The 18,837-nt window shown below is 41.8% G+C and overlaps 1 protein-coding gene across 2 annotated transcripts in view; it reads left to right on the forward strand.

Annotated features, from left to right (window-relative positions):
* The window catches only part of sppl2 (signal peptide peptidase-like 2), a 35,471-nt gene extending 24,963 nt beyond the window's left edge, over positions 1 to 10,508 (forward strand). Inside the window, exons 9-16 of one of the 2 annotated variants that reach the window (XM_061920822.1) lie at positions 1,403 to 1,484; positions 1,573 to 1,647; positions 1,721 to 1,783; positions 3,426 to 3,525; positions 3,584 to 3,661; positions 3,729 to 3,889; positions 9,235 to 9,423; positions 9,497 to 10,508. In XM_061920822.1, coding sequence (XP_061776806.1) covers positions 1,403 to 1,484; positions 1,573 to 1,647; positions 1,721 to 1,783; positions 3,426 to 3,525; positions 3,584 to 3,661; positions 3,729 to 3,889; positions 9,235 to 9,402 — 727 coding nt within the window. In that variant the 3' untranslated portion in view covers positions 9,403 to 9,423; positions 9,497 to 10,508. Of the gene's footprint in view, positions 1 to 1,402; positions 1,485 to 1,572; positions 1,648 to 1,720; positions 1,784 to 3,425; positions 3,526 to 3,583; positions 3,662 to 3,728; positions 3,890 to 9,234 lie in introns of both variants that reach the window. The other variant, XM_061920821.1, reaches the window with a different exon arrangement.
* Positions 10,509 to 18,837: the final 8,329 nt, after the last annotated feature.

The following is an 18,837-nucleotide window of genomic DNA, read 5'->3' on the forward strand; positions in this document are numbered from 1 at the left end:
ATTGGGGGTTAAATCACCAAAAATTATTCCTGGGCATAGCAATCGCTGCTGCTCACTGCTCCCCTCACCTCCGAGGGGGTGAATAAGGGTGATGGGTCAAATGCAGAGAATAATTTCGCCACACCTTGTGTGTGTGTGAGACTATCATTGGGACTTTTTTTTTTTTTTTTAAAGGGAACCAGTAGGGGACTAAAGGGTCATTAGGCCAGAATCATCTCATGCTAAAAATAACTTAGGGGAAAAAAAACGGACGATGCAAATTAAGATAAAACATTTGTGGCCATATTTCAATTTGCACATTTTTAAAATGAACAGTCTGTTGCATGATCCATCCGTCCATCCATTTTTTCTACCGCTTATTTCCTTTGGTGTTTCGGGGGGCGCTGGTGCCTATCTCAGCGACAATCGGGCGGAAGGCAGGGTTCACCCTGGACAAGTCGCTACTTATCGCAGTCTGTTGCATGATGTCATCTTCAAAAGCAAAAAAGGCCCCAAAAAGGTCATAGGTCGCCCAGAGAAGTGTTTTTCAACCACTGTGCCGCGCCGTGAGATACAGTCTGGTGTGCTGTACCTATTTGCGTCAAAAATATTTTTTGCAAACCATTAATTATAGTCTGCAAATGATGTGTTGGTGCTGTCTAAGAGTTTGGCAGCGTAACCGTGTAATACTCTTCTATATCAGCAGGTGGCAGCCGGTAGCTAATTGCTTTGTAGATGTCGGAAACAGCGGAAGACAGTGTGCAGGTAAAAAAAAATAAACAAAGGGTGAGTGCCCCTAAGAAAAGGCATTGAAGTTTAGGGAAGGCTATGCAGAATAAAACCAAAACTGAACTGGCTGCAAAGTAAACAAAAACAGAATGCTGGACGACAGCAAAGACTTACTGTTGAGCAAAGACAGCGTCCACAAAGTACGTCCGAACATGACATGACAATCAACGATATCCCCTCAAAGAAGGATAAAAATAACTAAAATATTCTTGATCGCTTAAACAAAGTAGATGCGGGAAATATCGCTCAAAGGAAGACATGAAACTGCTACAGGAAAATACCAAGAAAAAAGGAAAAGCCATTAAAATAGAAGCGCAAGACAAGGGCTAAAACACTACACACAGGAAAACAGCAAAATAAGTCAGGGTGTGATGTGACAGGTGGTGACAGTACACCTACTTTGAGACAAGAGCTATAGTCATGCATCCTTGGTTATGCTTTGAAGTCATATCCAACAACTTTTTACTGTCAACTGAGTTTCGTTTTTTAATGATGTCTGCTGGTGGTGTGCCTCCGCATTTTTGCAACGCAAAATAAATGTGCCTTGGCTCAAAAGAGGGTGAGAAATACTGGCCCAGAGGGTCAGAGCAATGTTTGGTCACCCAGCTGGTCACTGATATTGTGCATCATCCAGGTGGGCGTGGGTGCTGCAGGACGGCCTGGGCATCGCCTTCTGCCTCTACATGCTCAAGACTGTCAGGCTGCCCACGTTTAAGGTGGGCTTTGACACCCTAGAAGCACTTTGCAAAGTCTTTATTTTTTATTTTTGACTGGATGTCTCCTTTCTCTCCCTCCTGCTGGCAGGCTTGCACTTTACTGTTGGCAGTCCTGTTTGTCTACGACGTCTTTTTCGTGTTTATTACACCCTTCTTCACCAAGGTGAGCGCAATGAAAGCTTTTTGCTTGAAGACACATTAAAGAGTGGCTCAGTGTTTACATTTTCCATCTCCAGAGTGGCGAGAGCATCATGGTGGAGGTGGCGGCTGGGCCCTCGGACTCGGCCATGCATGAAAAGGTGAGCTGGCAGGGCTTAAATCACAACGCCAACGCATACTTGCCAACCCTCCCGACTTTCTCAGGAGACTCCGGAATTTCAATGCCCCTCCCGAAAATCTCCCGGGGCAACCATTCTCCCGAATTTCCCCTGATTTGCACCCGGACGTCAATATTGGGGGCAAGCCTTAAAGGCACTGCCTTTAACGTCTTCTACAACCTCTTGCCACGTCCGCTTTTCCTCCATACAAACAGCTGCCGGCCCAGTCACATAATACATGCGGCTTTTTTTACACACACAAGAGAATGCAAGGCATAATTTGTCAACAGCCATACAGGTCACACTGATGGTGGCCATATAAACAACTTTAACACTGTTACAAAAATGCACCACACCGTGAACCCACACCAAACAAGAATGACAAACACATTTCGGGAGAACATCCGCACCGTAACACAACAGAACAAATACCCAGAACCCCTTGCAGCACTAACTCTTCCGGGATGCTACAATTTACACCCCCCTCAACCAGCAATGCATCATCAGAGAGGGTGTTCAGCATGGTTAGAAAGATAGTGACAGAGGATAGAACGAGAATGGACAATTCCACTCTAAAAGCACTCCTTTCCTGCAAATTAAATGTCACAGATGCTGCCCATATCTATGCTCCTTCAAAGGCTGTGCTACTGGCTGCAAAGCATTGCATTTTCAAATACAACAATGAGTAGAGTGTTATGTGTGTGTATATGTGGAAATAAATGAACACTGAAATTCAAGTATTTATTATCTATATATATATATATATATATATATATATATATATATATATATATATATATATATATATATATATATATATATATATATATATATATATATATATACACACATATATATATATATATATATATATATATATATATATATATATATATACACACATATATATATATATATATATACAGTGGGGCAAAAAAGTATTTAGTCAGCCACCGCTTGTGCAAGTTCTCCCATTTAAAATGATGACAGAGGTCTGTAATTTTCATCATAGGTACACTTCAACTGTGAGAGACAGAATGTGAAAAAAAAAAAACAGGAATTCACATTGTAGGAATTTTAAATAATTTATTTGTAAATTATGGTGGAAAATAAGTATTTGGTCAACCATTCAAAGCTCTCACTGATGGAAGGAGGTTTTGGCTCAAAATCTCACGATACATGGCCCCATTCATTCTTTCCTTAACACAGATCAATCGTACTGTCCCCTTAGCAGAAAAACAGCCCCAAAGCATGTTTCCACCCCCATGCTTTACAGTAGGTGTGGTGTTCTTGGGATGCAACGCAGTATATTTCTTCCTCTAAACACGACGAGTTGAGTTTATACCAAATGGTTTCATCTGACCACATGACATTCTCCCAATCCTCTGCTGTATCATCCATTTATCAACTGGTCGTGTTTGGAGGAAGAAAAATACTGAATTGCATCCCAAGAACACCATATATATATATATAAGAAATACTTGAAAATCAGTGAATTCCAGCTATAAATATACTCCTTAACCCCCCCCCCCCAAATCTCCCAAATTGGGAAGTCTGGAGGTTGGCAAGTATGCGCTAACGTGACAAAAGACGCTGACTCCTGCGGGTTGTTTGTTTTCTGTAGCTTCCGATGGTGCTCAAAGTTCCCCGCTTGAACTCCTCCCCCCTCGCTTTGTGCGACCGCCCCTTCTCCCTGCTGGGCTTCGGCGATGTCCTGGTGCCAGGTGATTTAAAGAAAAAGGCATAAAGTGATGTCCGGTTTGTTAATTCGTTCCTTCGCAGGCCTGCTGGTGGCGTACTGCAATCGCTTTGACATTTTGACGCAATCTTCCAGAATCTACTTTGTGGCCTGCACCATCGGTACGTAGCACCATCAGCTACAAAACATCTCCTTTGGGGTCCTGGTGCGACTGTCCCTCTCTTGCAGCGTACGGCGTGGGCCTGCTGATCACCTTTGTGGCGCTGGCAGTGATGCAGATGGGCCAGCCCGCCTTGCTGTACCTGGTGCCTTGCACTCTACTCACTAGCCTAGTGGTGGCGCTGTGGCGCAGGGAGCTGCCTCAGTTCTGGACAGGAAGTGGATTTGTGGTGAATACCAGTTTGATATGACCCGTCTACTGCGCAGCAACACAGACACCAAGTGACACAAAAGAGAAAATAGTTTTGACTAAAATAGAGTTATTTAAGAAATATACAGTCGTGGTCAAAAGTTTACATACACTTGTAAAGAACATAATGTCACATAATGTCTGATATCACATGGACAAAGATAACCTGTGGTCATATGAAACAAAAATGGAGCTGTTTGGCTACAATACCCAGTAACATGTTTGGAAGTGAGAAAGTGAGGCCTTTATTCCCAGGAACACAAGACCTACTGCCAAGCATGGTGGAGTTAGTATTATGCTCTGGGCCTGTTTTGCTGCCAATGGAGCTGGTGCTTTACAGAGAGTAAATGGGACAATGAAAAAGGAGGATTACCTCCAAATTCTTTAGGACAAACTAAAATCATCAGCCCAGAGGTTGGGTCTTGGGCGCAGTAGGACGATGACCCCAAACACACGTCAAAAGTGGTAAAGGAATGGCTACATCAGGCTAGAATGAAGGTTTTAGAATGGCCTTCCAAAAGTCCTGACTTAAAACGTGTGGACAATGCTGAAGAAACAAGTCCATGTCAAAAACCCAACACATTTAGTTGAACTGCACCATTTTTTCAAGAGGAGTGGTCAACAATTACTACTCAGTGGCTTAGTGGTTAGAGTTTCCGCCCTGAGATGGGTAGGTTGTGAGTTCAAACCAAAGACTATAAAAATTGTAGCCTCTACCTCCCTGCTTGGCACTCAGCATCAAGGGTTGGAATTGGGGGTTAGATCACCCAAAAATTATTCCCGGGCGCGGCCACCGCTGCTGCTCACTGCTCCCCTCACCTCCCAGGGGCTGAACAAGGGGATAGGTCAAATCCAGAGGACTAACTTCACCACACCTATTGTGTTTATGTGACTATCATTGGTACTTTAACTTTAGAATGAAGGTTTTAGAATGGCCTTTCCAAACTCCAGGGGCCGTATTTATCAAGCGTCTTAGAGTGCCATTTTACATTTAAGTCCTGAGAATTTGCGAAATGTAGTCCTACTCTCAAACTTAAGAATTAAAGTTATTTATCAACTTTCTTAAGTCTAAGAATCACTCCTACTCTCCACGATATTTAAGAGACCTTCAGAGGTGTCCTAAGTGGTTAGAAGTTGCCAGCGGGGGATGGCACTGAGGCGAGAGAGACGTGCGCCAACGTTCAGGGAGCGGAAGGATAATTATATTTAGAACAATATTCAACAATATAAAACATATAAAAAATAGTTAAAATATTCCACAACTAGAAAACTCAGTTGGAAAGTTTGAATGGACTTTTTTTGTATTGTGAAGCTTTTCAATCTAAGGTTGAATACTGACTTCTTCTAGGCATTGACATTTTAAGAGTTAAACGCACATGTTAAGTGTGTTAAGTGCACCAATAAAGTGCACATGTTATGTGCACATACTGTATATAAGTGTGTACAATAAGTGCATAGTGCACTTATTGCTTTTTTTTAATCCTGCACTACCAAGAGCTAATGCAACGAAATTTTGATCTTATTTGTACTGTAAAGTTCAAATTTTAAAGACAATAAAAAGGAAGTCTAAGTTAATCAAGTGCACAAGTTATGTCTAAATACATAAGTGTGTACAAAACGTCCACTAACAAAGTGCACAAGTTATGTGCACTTGTATAAATGTGTAAAATAGGTGCACAATTATAATTGTGTACAATGAGTGCATTAATAAATTGCAGAAGTCATGTGCACATACAGTGGGGCAAAAAAGTATTTAGTCAGCCAGCGATTGTGCAAGTTCTCCCACTTAAAATGATGACAGAGGTCTGTCATTTTCATCATAGGTACACTTCAACTGTGAGAGACAGAATGTGAAAAAAAAATTCCAGGAATTCACATTGGAGGAATTTTAAATAATTTATTTGTAAATTATGGTGGAAAATAAGTATTTGGTCAACCATTCAAAGCTCTCACTGATGGAAGGAGGTTTTGGCTCAAAATCTCACGATACATGGCCCCATTCATTCTTTCCTTAACACGGATCAATCGTCCTGTCCCCTTAGCAGAAAAACAGCCCCAAAGCATGATGTTTCCACCCCCATGCTTCACAGTAGGTATGGTGTTCTTGGGATGCAACTCAGTATTCTTCTTCTTCCAAACACGACGAGTTGAGTTTATACCAAAAAGTTCTATTTTGGTTTCATCTGACCACATGACATTCTCCCAATCCTCTGCTGTATCATCCATGTATCCATTTTGGTATAAACTCAACTCGTCGTATTTGGAGGAAGAAGAATACTGAGTTGCATCCCAAGAACACCATACCTACTGTGAAGCATGGGGGTGGAAACATCATGCTCTGGGGCTGTTTTTCTGCTAAGGGGACAGGACGATTGATCCGTGTTAAGGAAAGAATGAATGGGGCCATGTATCGTGAGATTTTGAGCCAAAACCTCCTTCCATCAGTGAGAGCTTTGAATGGTTGACCAAATACTTATTTTCCACCATAATTTACAAATAAAATCTTTAAAATTCTTACAATGTGACTTCCTGGATTTTTTTTCACATTCTGTCTCTCACAGTTGAAGTGTACCTATGATGAAAATTACAGACGTCTGTCATCATTTTAAGTGGGAGAACTTGCACAATCGCTGGCTGACTAAATACTTTTTTGCCCCACTGTATATAAGTATGTAAAATAAGTGCACAAGTTGTTTGCTCATATATAAGTGTGTAAAATAGGTGCACACGTGTGCTCACATATGAGCAACAAGTAAGTGCAAAAGTTGTGTGTTTATATAGGAGTGCAACATTAGTGCACAAGTTGTGCGCTCACATATAAGTATGTAAAAAAAAAAAAGTGCACAAATGAGTGCTAAAATTCCTCGCTCGGAGATTTTTAGGATAAGTTAGGAGCTCTTTGAGAGGATTCTCAGAATCTTTCATTTTGTTTTGTATCATTTTGTAGTTTGTCAAAATATACACTCCCATTGTCCACTTAAATATTTCTAAGATATTTCTTTATTCTTAGACAAGGGATTCCCTTCCATGATTGGTCATTTCTATGGACACAGGAATTACGTCACCTAAAATTCCGTTTACGGCACATAGTAATGTCGTAATTCAGCTCTGAGTGTGACACTTAAAGGGGAACATGATCATAATTTCAAAAGGGTTAAAAACAATAAAAATCAGTTCCCAGTGGCTTGTTGTATTTTTTGAAGTTTTTTTCAAAATTTTACCGGTCTCGGAATATCCCTAAATAAAGCTTTAAAGTGCCTTATCTTCGGAACCACTATCCATTTCCCTGTGATGTCACACAGTGCTGCCAATGTAAACAAACAATGGCGAATACCACAGCAAGATATAGTGACATTAGCTCGGATTCAAACTCGGATTTCAGCGACTTAAGCGATTCAACAGATTACGCATGTATTGAAACAGATGGTTGGAGTATGAAAGTATTGAAGAAGAAACTGAAGCTATTGAGCGGATAGCTATTGACGCTATTCATAGCCATAGCATGGCCGAATAGCTGCGTTAGCATTGCCGGTAAAATGTGCGGACCAAACGATCAGGACTTTCGCAACTTTTCACACTGGAGCAACTTAAATCCGTCGATTAGTAAGTGTTTTTTTCGCATTAAATGTGGGTGGAAGGAAATGTAATATAGTTGCAAATGCATCTACAGGTTATCCATACATCTCTGTGCCATGTCTGCTTTAGCACCGCCGGTAAATAGCATGTTAGCATCGATTAGCTGGCAGTCAACATCAACAAAACTCACCTTTGTGATTTGGTTGACTATCGTTACAAATGCATCTGCAGGTTATCCATACATCTCTGTGCCATGTCTGTCTTAGCATCGCCGGTCAAATGTGGAGACACTCTGGCACATTCAATGGGGGTCTGGCGGCAGACACTTTGGCATCTTCGGGCCAGTGGTGCAACTTGAATCCCTCCCTGTTAGTGTTGTTACACCCTCCGACAACACACCGTCGAGGCATGATGTCTCCAAGGTTCCAAAAAATAGTCCAAAAAACGGAAAATAACAGAGCTGAGACCCGGTGTTTGTAATGTGTTGAAAATGAAAATGGCGGCTGTGTTACCTCGGCGACGTCACGTTCTGACGTCATCGCCTCCAGCGCGATAAACAGAAAGGCGTTTAATTTGCCAAAATTCGCCCATTTAGAGTTCGGAAATCGGTTAAAAAAAATATATGGTCATTTTTCTGCACCATCAAGGTATATATTGACGCTTACATAGGTCTGCTGATAATGTTCCCCTTTAAGATTCAGTCCTACACTTCCCTGAAAGTGTGAGTAAGACGCTTGATAACTAACTATTAAGTGCAGCCTTCAGCGAATAATTTCTTTACTCATAAGTCAACTCTTGGCAGACTACTTAGGAGTAATTCTAAGAAGCTTGATGAATACGGCCCCTGACTTACATGTGTGGACAACGCGGAAGAAACAAGTCCATGTCAGAAAACTGAACTGTACCAATTTTTTTCAAGAGGAGTGGTCAAAAATTCATCCAGAAGCTTGTGGATGGCAACCAAAAGCGGCTTATTGCGGTGAAACTTGCCAAGGGACATGTAAGCAAATATTAACATTGCTGTATGTACACTTTTGACCCTTCACATATTCAGTAGAGCCATGATAAATCCATAAAAGAAACAAATTTCATGAATGATTTTTGTGAGCAACAAGTATGTGCTGCAATCACTACATCACAAAGAAATAAGAGTTGTAGAAATGATTGTAAACTTAGGACAGCCATGACTTCATGTTCTTTACAAGTGTATGTAAACTTTTGACCACCACTGCGTGTGCTACAACTGCATGTTTCTTTTCTGCTGCCCTTTTATATTTCCTGGGGGTGGAGCTGTCTCTTTAGAAATACACTTAAAGCTCCTTTCCTGTGTGAATGTTCTGGGACAGGCAAGCATGTGTTCATCATAATAAAAAGACCATTGTTGCTTTTCTAGCTGATGTGGGTCTTAATTATTTATCTTTTGGGGCAGGGGAGTGTGGATTTGTACCACTAATGTCAATTTTCACTGATTCCTTTATGTTCGCAACTCCATTTTTGGGGCGGTATAGCGGCTGTGCCAGCAACTTGGAAGGTTGCAGGTTCGATCCCCGCTTCCGCCACCCTAGTCACTGCCGTTGTGTCCTTGGGCAAGACACTTTACCCACCTGCTCCCAGTGCCACCCACACTGCTTTAAATGTAACTTAGGTATTGGGTTTCACTTTGTAAAACGCTTTGAGTCACTAGAGAAAAAGCGCTGTATGAATACAATTCACTTCACATTTTCAACGGCACCTGTTTGTCCTTCGCAGCCGGCCATAGCTCTCGCCCCCATCAAGTGTACGCAAACGGCGGAGCCACCGCCCGATGGCTCTAAAGCGGAGACCCCGGCCTCCAAAGCGCACAGTCAGAACCAAGACCCGCCCAGCGGTCTGCCTCAGGAGACGCCCCTCGCTGAAAAAGAGAACATTTTGAACTGAGACGACTTCCAAGTTCTGCAGGTTTTTCCCCCCTTTCACATGGCTTTATTATTATTTGTATTATTATTAGTTCATTTTCAACAATGTATTGCAGAATAAAAGTCAAACACAGATGAAGGCTGAATATCTATCTCAAGACTTAAACTCCTGTTTCATTGAAGACGTGATGTCTCCCGTTCCCGTTCATTCAGTACCTAAAACATGTGCTGGCTTTACATGTGGTGCGATCGTTCCTGAACCGTCATGTTTCTCAGATGTTTTCATTTATGCACTGCAAAAAGTGAAATTAAGTAATATCTCAAATAAGGGTGATATTTGCCTTTTTTCTGTCTGATAAGATCATTCTTCTCACTAAGCAGATTGTTTTACTTGTTTTGGTCCTAAATCAGGGGTCGGCAACCTAAAATGATGAAAGAGCCAAAAAATTAAAAGCCATATTACATACAGATAGTGTGTCATGAGATATAAATTGAATTATGAGGACTTAAAATAAACTAAATAAGCTCAAATATAGCTACAAATGAGGCATAATGATGCAATATGTACATACAGCTAGCCTAAATAGCATGTTAGCATCGATTAGCTTGCAGTCACCAAATATGTCTGATTAGCACTCCACACAAGTCAATAAACATCAACAAAACTCACCTTTGTGCATTCATGCACAACGTTAAAAGTTTGGTGGACAAAATGAGACAGAAAAAGAAGTGGAAAAAAATCACATCTTAGAAAGTCGGAGAAAGTCGTACATGTAAAATAACTATGGTGAGTTCAAGGACCGCCAAAATTAGTAGGACAAAACGGCACTCGCCAAATACTCGATACATTGAAGTATGTTTAATACAAACAGTGTGCTTTGTAACAATTAGGGAGGTTTGTGTCATGTTTGTCCTACAGAAACAATATTAAAACAAAAATTGTTTTTTATATTTTTTTCCTCATCTTTTTCCATTTTTTATACATTTTTGAAAAAGCTCCAGAGAGCCACTAGGGCGGCGCTAAAGAGCCGCAGGTTGCCGACCCCTGTCCGAAATGAACTCAGTAAGATATTACAGCTTGTTGCTGAGATGTGATGACCTATAATGAATAAAAAATGCTTGAAACTATTTTTGTCCAAATGTCCAAAATACACCCAGCAATGGTGCACAGGAAGGCGTCAAAAGTCCCAATTTTGTTCGGAATACTTCCCAGGGTTCCAGTCCCACGAGTCCCGCCACCGGCCGCAGTGGTCCCGGGATGCAAAAAAATTCCAAAACACACCAGGCAGAGTCCCACGGGAAATGGGGGAGAAAAGGGAGAAAAGTCCCAAAAATGTTCAAAATACCTACCTCTGTTCGAGTCCCACAAGGCCGCCGGCTGCACAATTCCCGGGATGCAAAAAATGTCCAAAACGCACCCGGCAAAGTCCCACAGGAAGTGGGAGATAAAAGTGAAAAAAGTCCCAAAAATTTTCAAAATGCCTCCCAGGGGTCCCACCGCCGGCCGCAGTGGTCCCGGGATGCAAAAAATTTCCAAAACGCAAAGTCCCACGGGAAGTGGGGGAGAAAAGTGAGGATAGTCCCAAAAAATGTTGAAAATACCTACCCAGGTTCGAGTCCCACAAGTCCCGTCTCTGGCCGCACAAGTCCCAGGATGCAAAAAATGTCCAAAACGCACCCGGCAAAGTCCCACGGGAAGTGGGGGAGAAAATTGAGAAAAGTCCCCAAAATGTTCAAAATACCTCCCCTGGTTCCAGTCCCACGAGTCCCACTGCCGGCCGCAGTGGTCCCGGGATGCAAAAAATGTCCAAAACGCACCCGGCAAAGTCCCACTTTAAGTGGAGGAGAAAAGTGAGAAAAGTCCCAAAAATTTTCAAAATACCTCCCCAGGTTCCAGTCCCACGAATCCCACCGCCGGCCGCAGTGGTCCCGGGATGCAAAAAATTTCCAAAACGCAAAGTCCCACGGGAAGTGGGGGAGAAAAGTGAGGATAGTCCCAAAAAATGTTGAAAATACCTACCCAGGTTCGAGTCCCACAAGTCCCGTCTCTGGCCGCACAAGTCCCAGGATGCAAAAAATGTCCAAAACGCACCCGGCAAAGTCCCACGGGAAGTGGGGGAGAAAATTGAGAAAAGTCCCCAAAATGTTCAAAATACCTCCCCTGGTTCCAGTCCCACGAGTCCCACTGCCGGCCGCAGTGGTCCCGGGATGCAAAAAATGTCCAAAACGCACCCGGCAAAGTCCCACTTTAAGTGGAGGAGAAAAGTGAGAAAAGTCCCAAAAATTTTCAAAATACCTCCCCAGGTTCCAGTCCCACGAATCCCGCCGCCGGCCGCAGTGGTCCCGGGATGCAAAAAATGTCCAAAACGCAAAGTCCCACGTGAAGTGGGGAGAAAAGTCAGAATAGTCCCAAAAATGTTGAAAATACCTACCCAGGTTCGAGATCCACAAGTCCTGTCGCTGGCCGCACAAGTCCCAGGATGCAAAAAATGTCCAAAACGCACCCGGCAAAGTCCCACGGGAAGTGGGGGAGAAAATTGAGAAAAGTCCCAAAAATGTTCAAAATACCTCCCCTGGTTCCAGTCCCACGAGTCCCACTGCCGGCCGCAGTGGTCCCGGGATGCAAAAAATGTCCAAAACGCACCCGGCAAAGTCCCGTGGCAAGTGGGGTAGAAAAGTAGGCAAAGTCCCAAAAATGTTCAAAATCCCTACCCAGGTTTGATTCCCACAAGTCCCGGGATGCCCAAAATGTCCATAACACACCCAGCCGGGGCCCACGGGGGGATTAAAGTTGGACAAGTCGCCAAAAGACCCAAAAATGTTCAAAATACCTACTAAGGTTCAGGTCCCACATGGATTTTTGAACATTTTACCGACTTTTCTCACTTTTTTTCCCCCGCCTTCCCGTGCGACTTTGCTGGGTAAGGTTTGGATACTTTGGGCATCCCGACCGGCGGCAGGCGGGGTGAGACTCGGAACCTGGGTAGGTATTTTGAACTTTTGCCGACTTTTCCAACTTTTATCCTCCCTCCCCGTGGGACTCGGCTGGGTGTGTTATGGAAATTTTGGGCATCCCGGGACTTGGGTGGCCGGCGGCAGGACTAGAACCTCGGTAGGTATTTTTAACTTTTTTTGGGACTTTTGCCGACTTTTCTAACTTTTACCCCTTGCTCCCCGTGGGACTCGGCTGGGTGTGTTCATGGACACTTTGGGCATGCCGGGACTTATTTTTAGGTATTTTTGGGTTCATTGAGGTTAGCTAATTAGATAGATAGTACTTTATTGATTCTTTCAGGAAAAATAAAATTAGGGACCGATGTCCCTTTGAGAAAGAGGACCCTATTGAATTTCTAAGGTTTTATTATTTTTATTCTTTATTATTATTCCGCCGCCTCTTTGAGCTGTAATTTGACCCCCTTAAAGGCCTACTGAAAGCCGCTACTAGCGACCACGCAGTCTGATAGTTTATATATCAATGATGAAATATTAACATTGTAACACATGCCAATACGGCGGGTTTAGTTTACTAAATTGCAATTTTAAATTTCCCGTGAAGTGTCGTGTTGAAAACGTCGCGGTATGATGACTCCTATGTTTGATGTCTTGGGTTGTAGCGGACACTATTTTTTCAGCCCGATCCAAGCTATAAAGTAGTCTGCTTTAATCGCATAATTACACAGTATTCTGGACATGTGTGTTGCTGAATCTTTTGCAATTTGTTCAATTAATAATGGAGACATCAAAGTAGAAAGATGTAGGTGGGAAGCTTTTAGCCTTTAGCCACACAAACACAGCCGGTGTTTCTTAAAATTCCCGGAGGTGAAGCTTAACTATGGATCAGAGCGGTCAAGCGTACATGGATCCCGACTACATATCAACCGGCAGTTTTCGGTGAGAAAATTGTGGTATAAAGTCGCCTCTTACCGGAGATCAGCGGAGCTTGCGCAGTCCATGCAGCTGTGTGACTTCCCTCAGAGACTCTGGCGTCAAGACACCCTTGGCCGCACCCCTCAGACTTCAGGTACTATTTAATCTCACTTAAACACTATCAACACAATAGCAGATAAGGGATTTTCCAAAATTTTCCTAGTAAATGTGTCTAATAACATCTGAATCGCTCTCACTTGCCCTCGCCTGTTTTTTTTTTTTTTTTAAACTTTATTTTTTTTTTTGTAGTCCTTCACTATCAATATCCTCATTCCGAATCTTTCATCCTCGCTCAAATTAATGGGGAAATCGTCGCTTTCTCAGACCGAATTGCTTACTGCTGGTGGCCATGATTGTAAACAATGTTCAGATGTGAGGCGCTCCACAACCCGTGACATCACGCGCACATCGTCTGCTACTTCCGGTACAGGCAAGGCTTTTTTATTAGCGACCAAAAGTTGCGAACTTAATCGTGGATGTTCTCTACTAAATCCTTTCAGCAAAAATATGGCAATATCGCGAAATGATCAAGTATGACACATAGAATGGACCTGCTATCCCCGTTTAAATAAGAAAATCTCATTTCAGTAGGCCTTTAACATGCTTCAAAACTCTTCAAATTTGACACATATCAGGACTGGCAAAAATTGCGATCTAATAAAAAAAGCAAACCCCCAAACTCAAAATTGTGCTCTAGCGCCCCCTAGGGAAAAAAAATGACAAAAATGTCTGTAACTTGCAGTAGCAATGCTGTAGAAACATGAAACAAAAACCTTTATGTCGGCCTCAGTTAGCCCTATATTTCATACACCCCAGCTAAAATCAACAAGAAGTTTGCTAAAAAAAATTCGCTTTTTTTTAAAACATTATCTCCTCTGAGGCGGTTTGTAGTTTCCGCTTCTGATAAACACAAAAGAGAGATTGAACCATTCTGATTAAAAGTTTATGAAAGTTTTAATTACTACCCCGGTTTGGATTTTATGAGCCCGCAAAGTACCCGTGCGCTGTTGCAGTTGCACTAATGTCACAAGATGGCGGCTTCCTGCTCAGACAAAACTGACTCTAACTCACTGTAGAAATGTGATAATCACATGAAACAAAAACCTCAATGTAGGTCTCACTGAGACCTATATTTCATAGACCGACAACCTTCAGCTAAAATCAACAGGAAGTTTGCTATTCCCCCTTCAATACAAAAGCTCCACTCCGTTCACAATGCATTAGAGTCTCAAAATGCCAGCACCAAGGCGTCCTTATAAAATGCCCAAGCCACTTTACAACTGTTATTGCTATGAGACTGATGTATAACACATGTGTATACAACTTTTTCTCTGTGTAATAATCCATTCATTCATCTTCTACCACTTATCCGGGCTTGGGTCGCGGGGGCAGCAGCCTAAGCGGTCCCGTCCATCGCTACTTGCAGCTTTAATTTTACTTGTTTTGGAAAGTCTTCACAAGCCAAATGTTCTTGTTCTATTGGCAGATAATTTTGCTTAAATCAAATAAAATAACCCTCTTCTTTGTATTTTTTTTTCTTGTTTTTGAACACTGACTTTTTGCAGTGTGGTATGTTTGGTTTTGTTCTATTTGCATGCGATGATTTTGGATTCCATGATGAAAGTAGATGTTCCTACAAGTGGCGGCCACAGCACGTCAGATCAGGAATGACTCGTATGCAAACTGGTTCAATGGGAACTGAAAGCATGTGGAACTTTTTAGTCTACCTTGTACGAAACTATTTGCACAACAGCTTAAAGAGGTATGCTATAATGTATATTGGATGTTTTAAGACCGACGTAGTTGTGTTCTCTGGTGCTGGGAGTCAACATCTAATCTGAGTTAGGATGAGGTTTAGATGAGTTGTTGTCCCACTACTTGTGGTTTGTACGTGCCTCCATTGAGGATGACAACATATAATAAAAGATTGATATTTGCTGCAATCTTGTGCTTTACTTTGACATGTATTGATGAGTTGCAGTCCTCACTGCAAAAAGAGGGCGCTAGTGATCCTTCTTGCGACTACTCGGCTGCAGAAGAAGTGACAACAAGCAGCAAGAGTGAGCAGCAATCGTTAATTTTGCCCTCTCGCTTGCACTTTTAACATGGATTACATATCTAAAATAAAACAGTTTTCTAAACTGGACTTTCAATCGAAGAGAGACTTTTAATAAACAAGTTATCGATGCTTTTGATCAGAAGGAGCTGCGCATGGACTTTATAAGTAAAAGTAAGACCATAACGTTTTTTTTTTAATTAAAATGTGCTTTTCATGACGGTATTCTTACATCACACTCAAATTTTTAAGCGCAGGCTTAAAATTACCGCATGCCTTTGGTAAGTGCAGGAGTTAGAAGAGGTTTTAAATTAATTAGCGCCCCGGCGGCAATTCAAGGACATACGGTAAGGGTGATATTTGCTTACTTTGTCTGATAAGATCATTCTTCTCACTAAGCAGATTTTATGTTCGAGTGTTTTACTTGTTTTAAGGGTTTTGGTCCTAAATGATGTCAGTAAGATATTACAGCTTGTTGCTGAGATGTGATGACCTATATTGAGTAAAACATGCTTGAAACTAGAATATCAACTGTTGCAAAGCTGTGTCATCAACACTCACAAGTATAAAGTACTTTAAAAGTAACAATCTCTTACTAAAAGCATGAAAAAAAAAAGAAAGATATGTCAAGATAATGGCACGAGCATTTGCTTAATTTAAGAATATTTTTCAACAAAAAGATCTCTTTCCAACAAGAAAAGTGCACTTGTTATTAGTGAGAATATAATTATTTTAAGGTGTTTTTGGTTTCATTGAGGTTAGCTAATTTTACTTGTTTTGGAAGGTCTTGACAAGCCAAATTTTCTTGTTCAAATAAAATACACCTCATTTTTGTAATTTTTTCCTTGGTTTTGAACACTGACTTTTTGCAGTGCTCCCTCACCACTTTACACTTGAAAGGTCTTGGCTGCCGTGATGTTTTGGTTGCATCATATTCAACAACTCTGGAATTGAATTGAGTTGGACCAAGGACCGAAGATTTCCGTCAGCAAGCAAAACAAGAGTTTCAACTGCAACATGGCACGTGGGGAAGATGTATGCAGGGACTTTGGATATTTAAAGGCCACATTTTTAAGCGACGACACTCAAAAGTTTACATACACTTGTAAAGAACATTTGGCTGTCTGGAGTTTCCAATCATTTCAACAACTTGTTTTTTTGTGATGTAGTGATTGGAGCACATACTTGTTGCTCACAAAAAACATTCATGAAGTTTGCTTCTTTTATGAATTAATTATGGCTCTACTGAAAATGTGCTGGGTCAAAAGTATACGTACAGCAATGTTAATATTTGCTTACATGTCCCTTGGCAAGTTTCACCGCAATAAGGCGCTTTTGGTAGCCATCCACAAACTTCTGCTTACTTTTTTGACCACAAAATTGGTGCAGTTCAGCTAAATGTGTTGGTTTTCTGACATGGACTTGTTTCTGCAGCATTGTCCACACGTTTAAGTCAGGACTTTTGGAAGGCCTTTCTAAAATCTTCATTCTACCCTGATGGAGCCATTCCTTTACCACTTTTGAAGGGTGTTTGGGGTCATTGTCCTGTTGGAACACCCAACTGCGCCCAAGGCCCAACCTCCGGGCTGAGGATTTTAGCTTGTCCTGAAGAATTTGGAGGTAATCCTCCGTTTTTCATTGTCCCATTGACAGAAAAACAGGCTCAGAGCATAATACTACCACCACCATGCTTGGCGGTAGGGATGGTGTTCCTGGGATTAAAGGCCTCACCTTTTCTCTTCCAAACTTATTGCTGGGTATTGTGGCCAAACAGCTCCATTTTTGTTTCATCTGACCACAGAACTTTCCTCCAGAATGTCTTATCTTTGTCCATGTGATGTCAGATGAAACAAAAATGGAGCTGTTTGGCCACAATACCCAGCAATAGGTTTTGGAGGAGGAGAAAAGGTGAGGCCTTTAATCCCAGGAACACCATCCCTACCGTCAAGCATGGTAGTGGTAGTTGTTAGAGCCGTTTACAATATCTGTCCGTCAAGTGCATGACGTCACTAAGGGGTTGGCCCAAGGCCAAGTGAGAGTTTACTTGGGGAGGGGCTTTCATCAGGCTCAGGTGTTGCTGAGTGGAGGCACAACAGTTTTTGACTGTGCCAGGCTAGTATTTGTTTGCTCCCGTTTATTTTCTGTTTTTGTTACAAAGCGAGTTTTATTTACGTGACTGTATGTTAATAAATATTTTTATAGAACATGGACATCATTCTGGACATCGATGAGCCGGCGTAGTGGAAATTTTCTGTCCTAAGGTTACCGCTAAACTGAATGCATTGGCAGAGACACGACATAAGAGGTCAAGTCACCCTGACCAAGTTGGTGGGGTGACATTTGAACATTGGACAGAGTCATAAGTTGTTATGCTACAATCAGGCCATCAGGGAGAGTATAAGTAAGAAGGGAAGACCAAGCCTGATGTGCGCTCTTTTTAATTCCTTTCACGAGGGTTCACCATCTTTCGTCCCACAAGACACTAATCATATCGATTCAATCCAACTTTGTACCATCTGATTGTGAGTAAATAAACTCCTGTAACAAATTCTCTATTGTTCCTGTTTAAGATTCGTCATTTCTACTACATACAAATGGCGTCACGAACAGGATGAGGCCCCGGGTTGAATCCCCGACATTTCTACTACACCAGCTGCACACGTCTGAACTAGCTTCATTTACCAGTAGCAGTAAGAGATTAGGACTTTACCGATAGAGCAGTAATATGCTCTGGGACTGGTTTGCTGCCAATGGAACTGGTGCTTTACAGAGAGTAGATGGGACAATGAAAAAGGAGGATTACCTCCAAATTCTTCAGGACAAGCTAAAATCATCAGCCCGGAGGTTGGGTCTTGGGCACAGTTGGGTGTTCCAACAGGACAATGACCCCAAACACACCTCAAAAGTGGTAAAGGAATGGCTACATCAGGCTAGAATGAAGGTTTTAGAATGGCCTTCCCAAAGTCCTGACTTAAACGTGTGGACAATGCTGAAGAAACAAGTCCATGTCAGAAAACCAACACATTTAGCTGAACTGCACCAATTTAGTGGTCCAAAATTCAAGCAGAAGCTTGTGGATGGCTACCAAAAGCGCCTTATTGCGGTGAAACTTGCCAAGGGACATTTAAGCAAATATTAACATTGCTGTATGTATACTTTTGACCCAGCACATTTATGAGTTAAATTGACAAAAATATACACATTTTCAGTAGAGCCACAATAAATTCATAAAATAACCAAACTCAGTACATGCTCCAAATACTACATCACAAAAAAATAAGAGTTGTAGAAATTATTGGAAAAATCAAGACAGCCATGACATTATGTTCTTTACAAATTTGACTGCGACTGTGTGTATAATATTACATATTATTCCCAACAGCACCATCTTGTGGCTGCTTCTGGCATGGCGCTGGTGAGGACACACTGGCCATAAACCTAAAGGAAACAGAACGTCGTCCTGAGGTGTAAGAA

This window comes from Nerophis ophidion, linkage group LG14 (assembly GCF_033978795.1).
Source record: "Nerophis ophidion isolate RoL-2023_Sa linkage group LG14, RoL_Noph_v1.0, whole genome shotgun sequence".
In the NCBI taxonomy this organism is placed as follows: domain Eukaryota; kingdom Metazoa; phylum Chordata; class Actinopteri; order Syngnathiformes; family Syngnathidae; genus Nerophis; species Nerophis ophidion.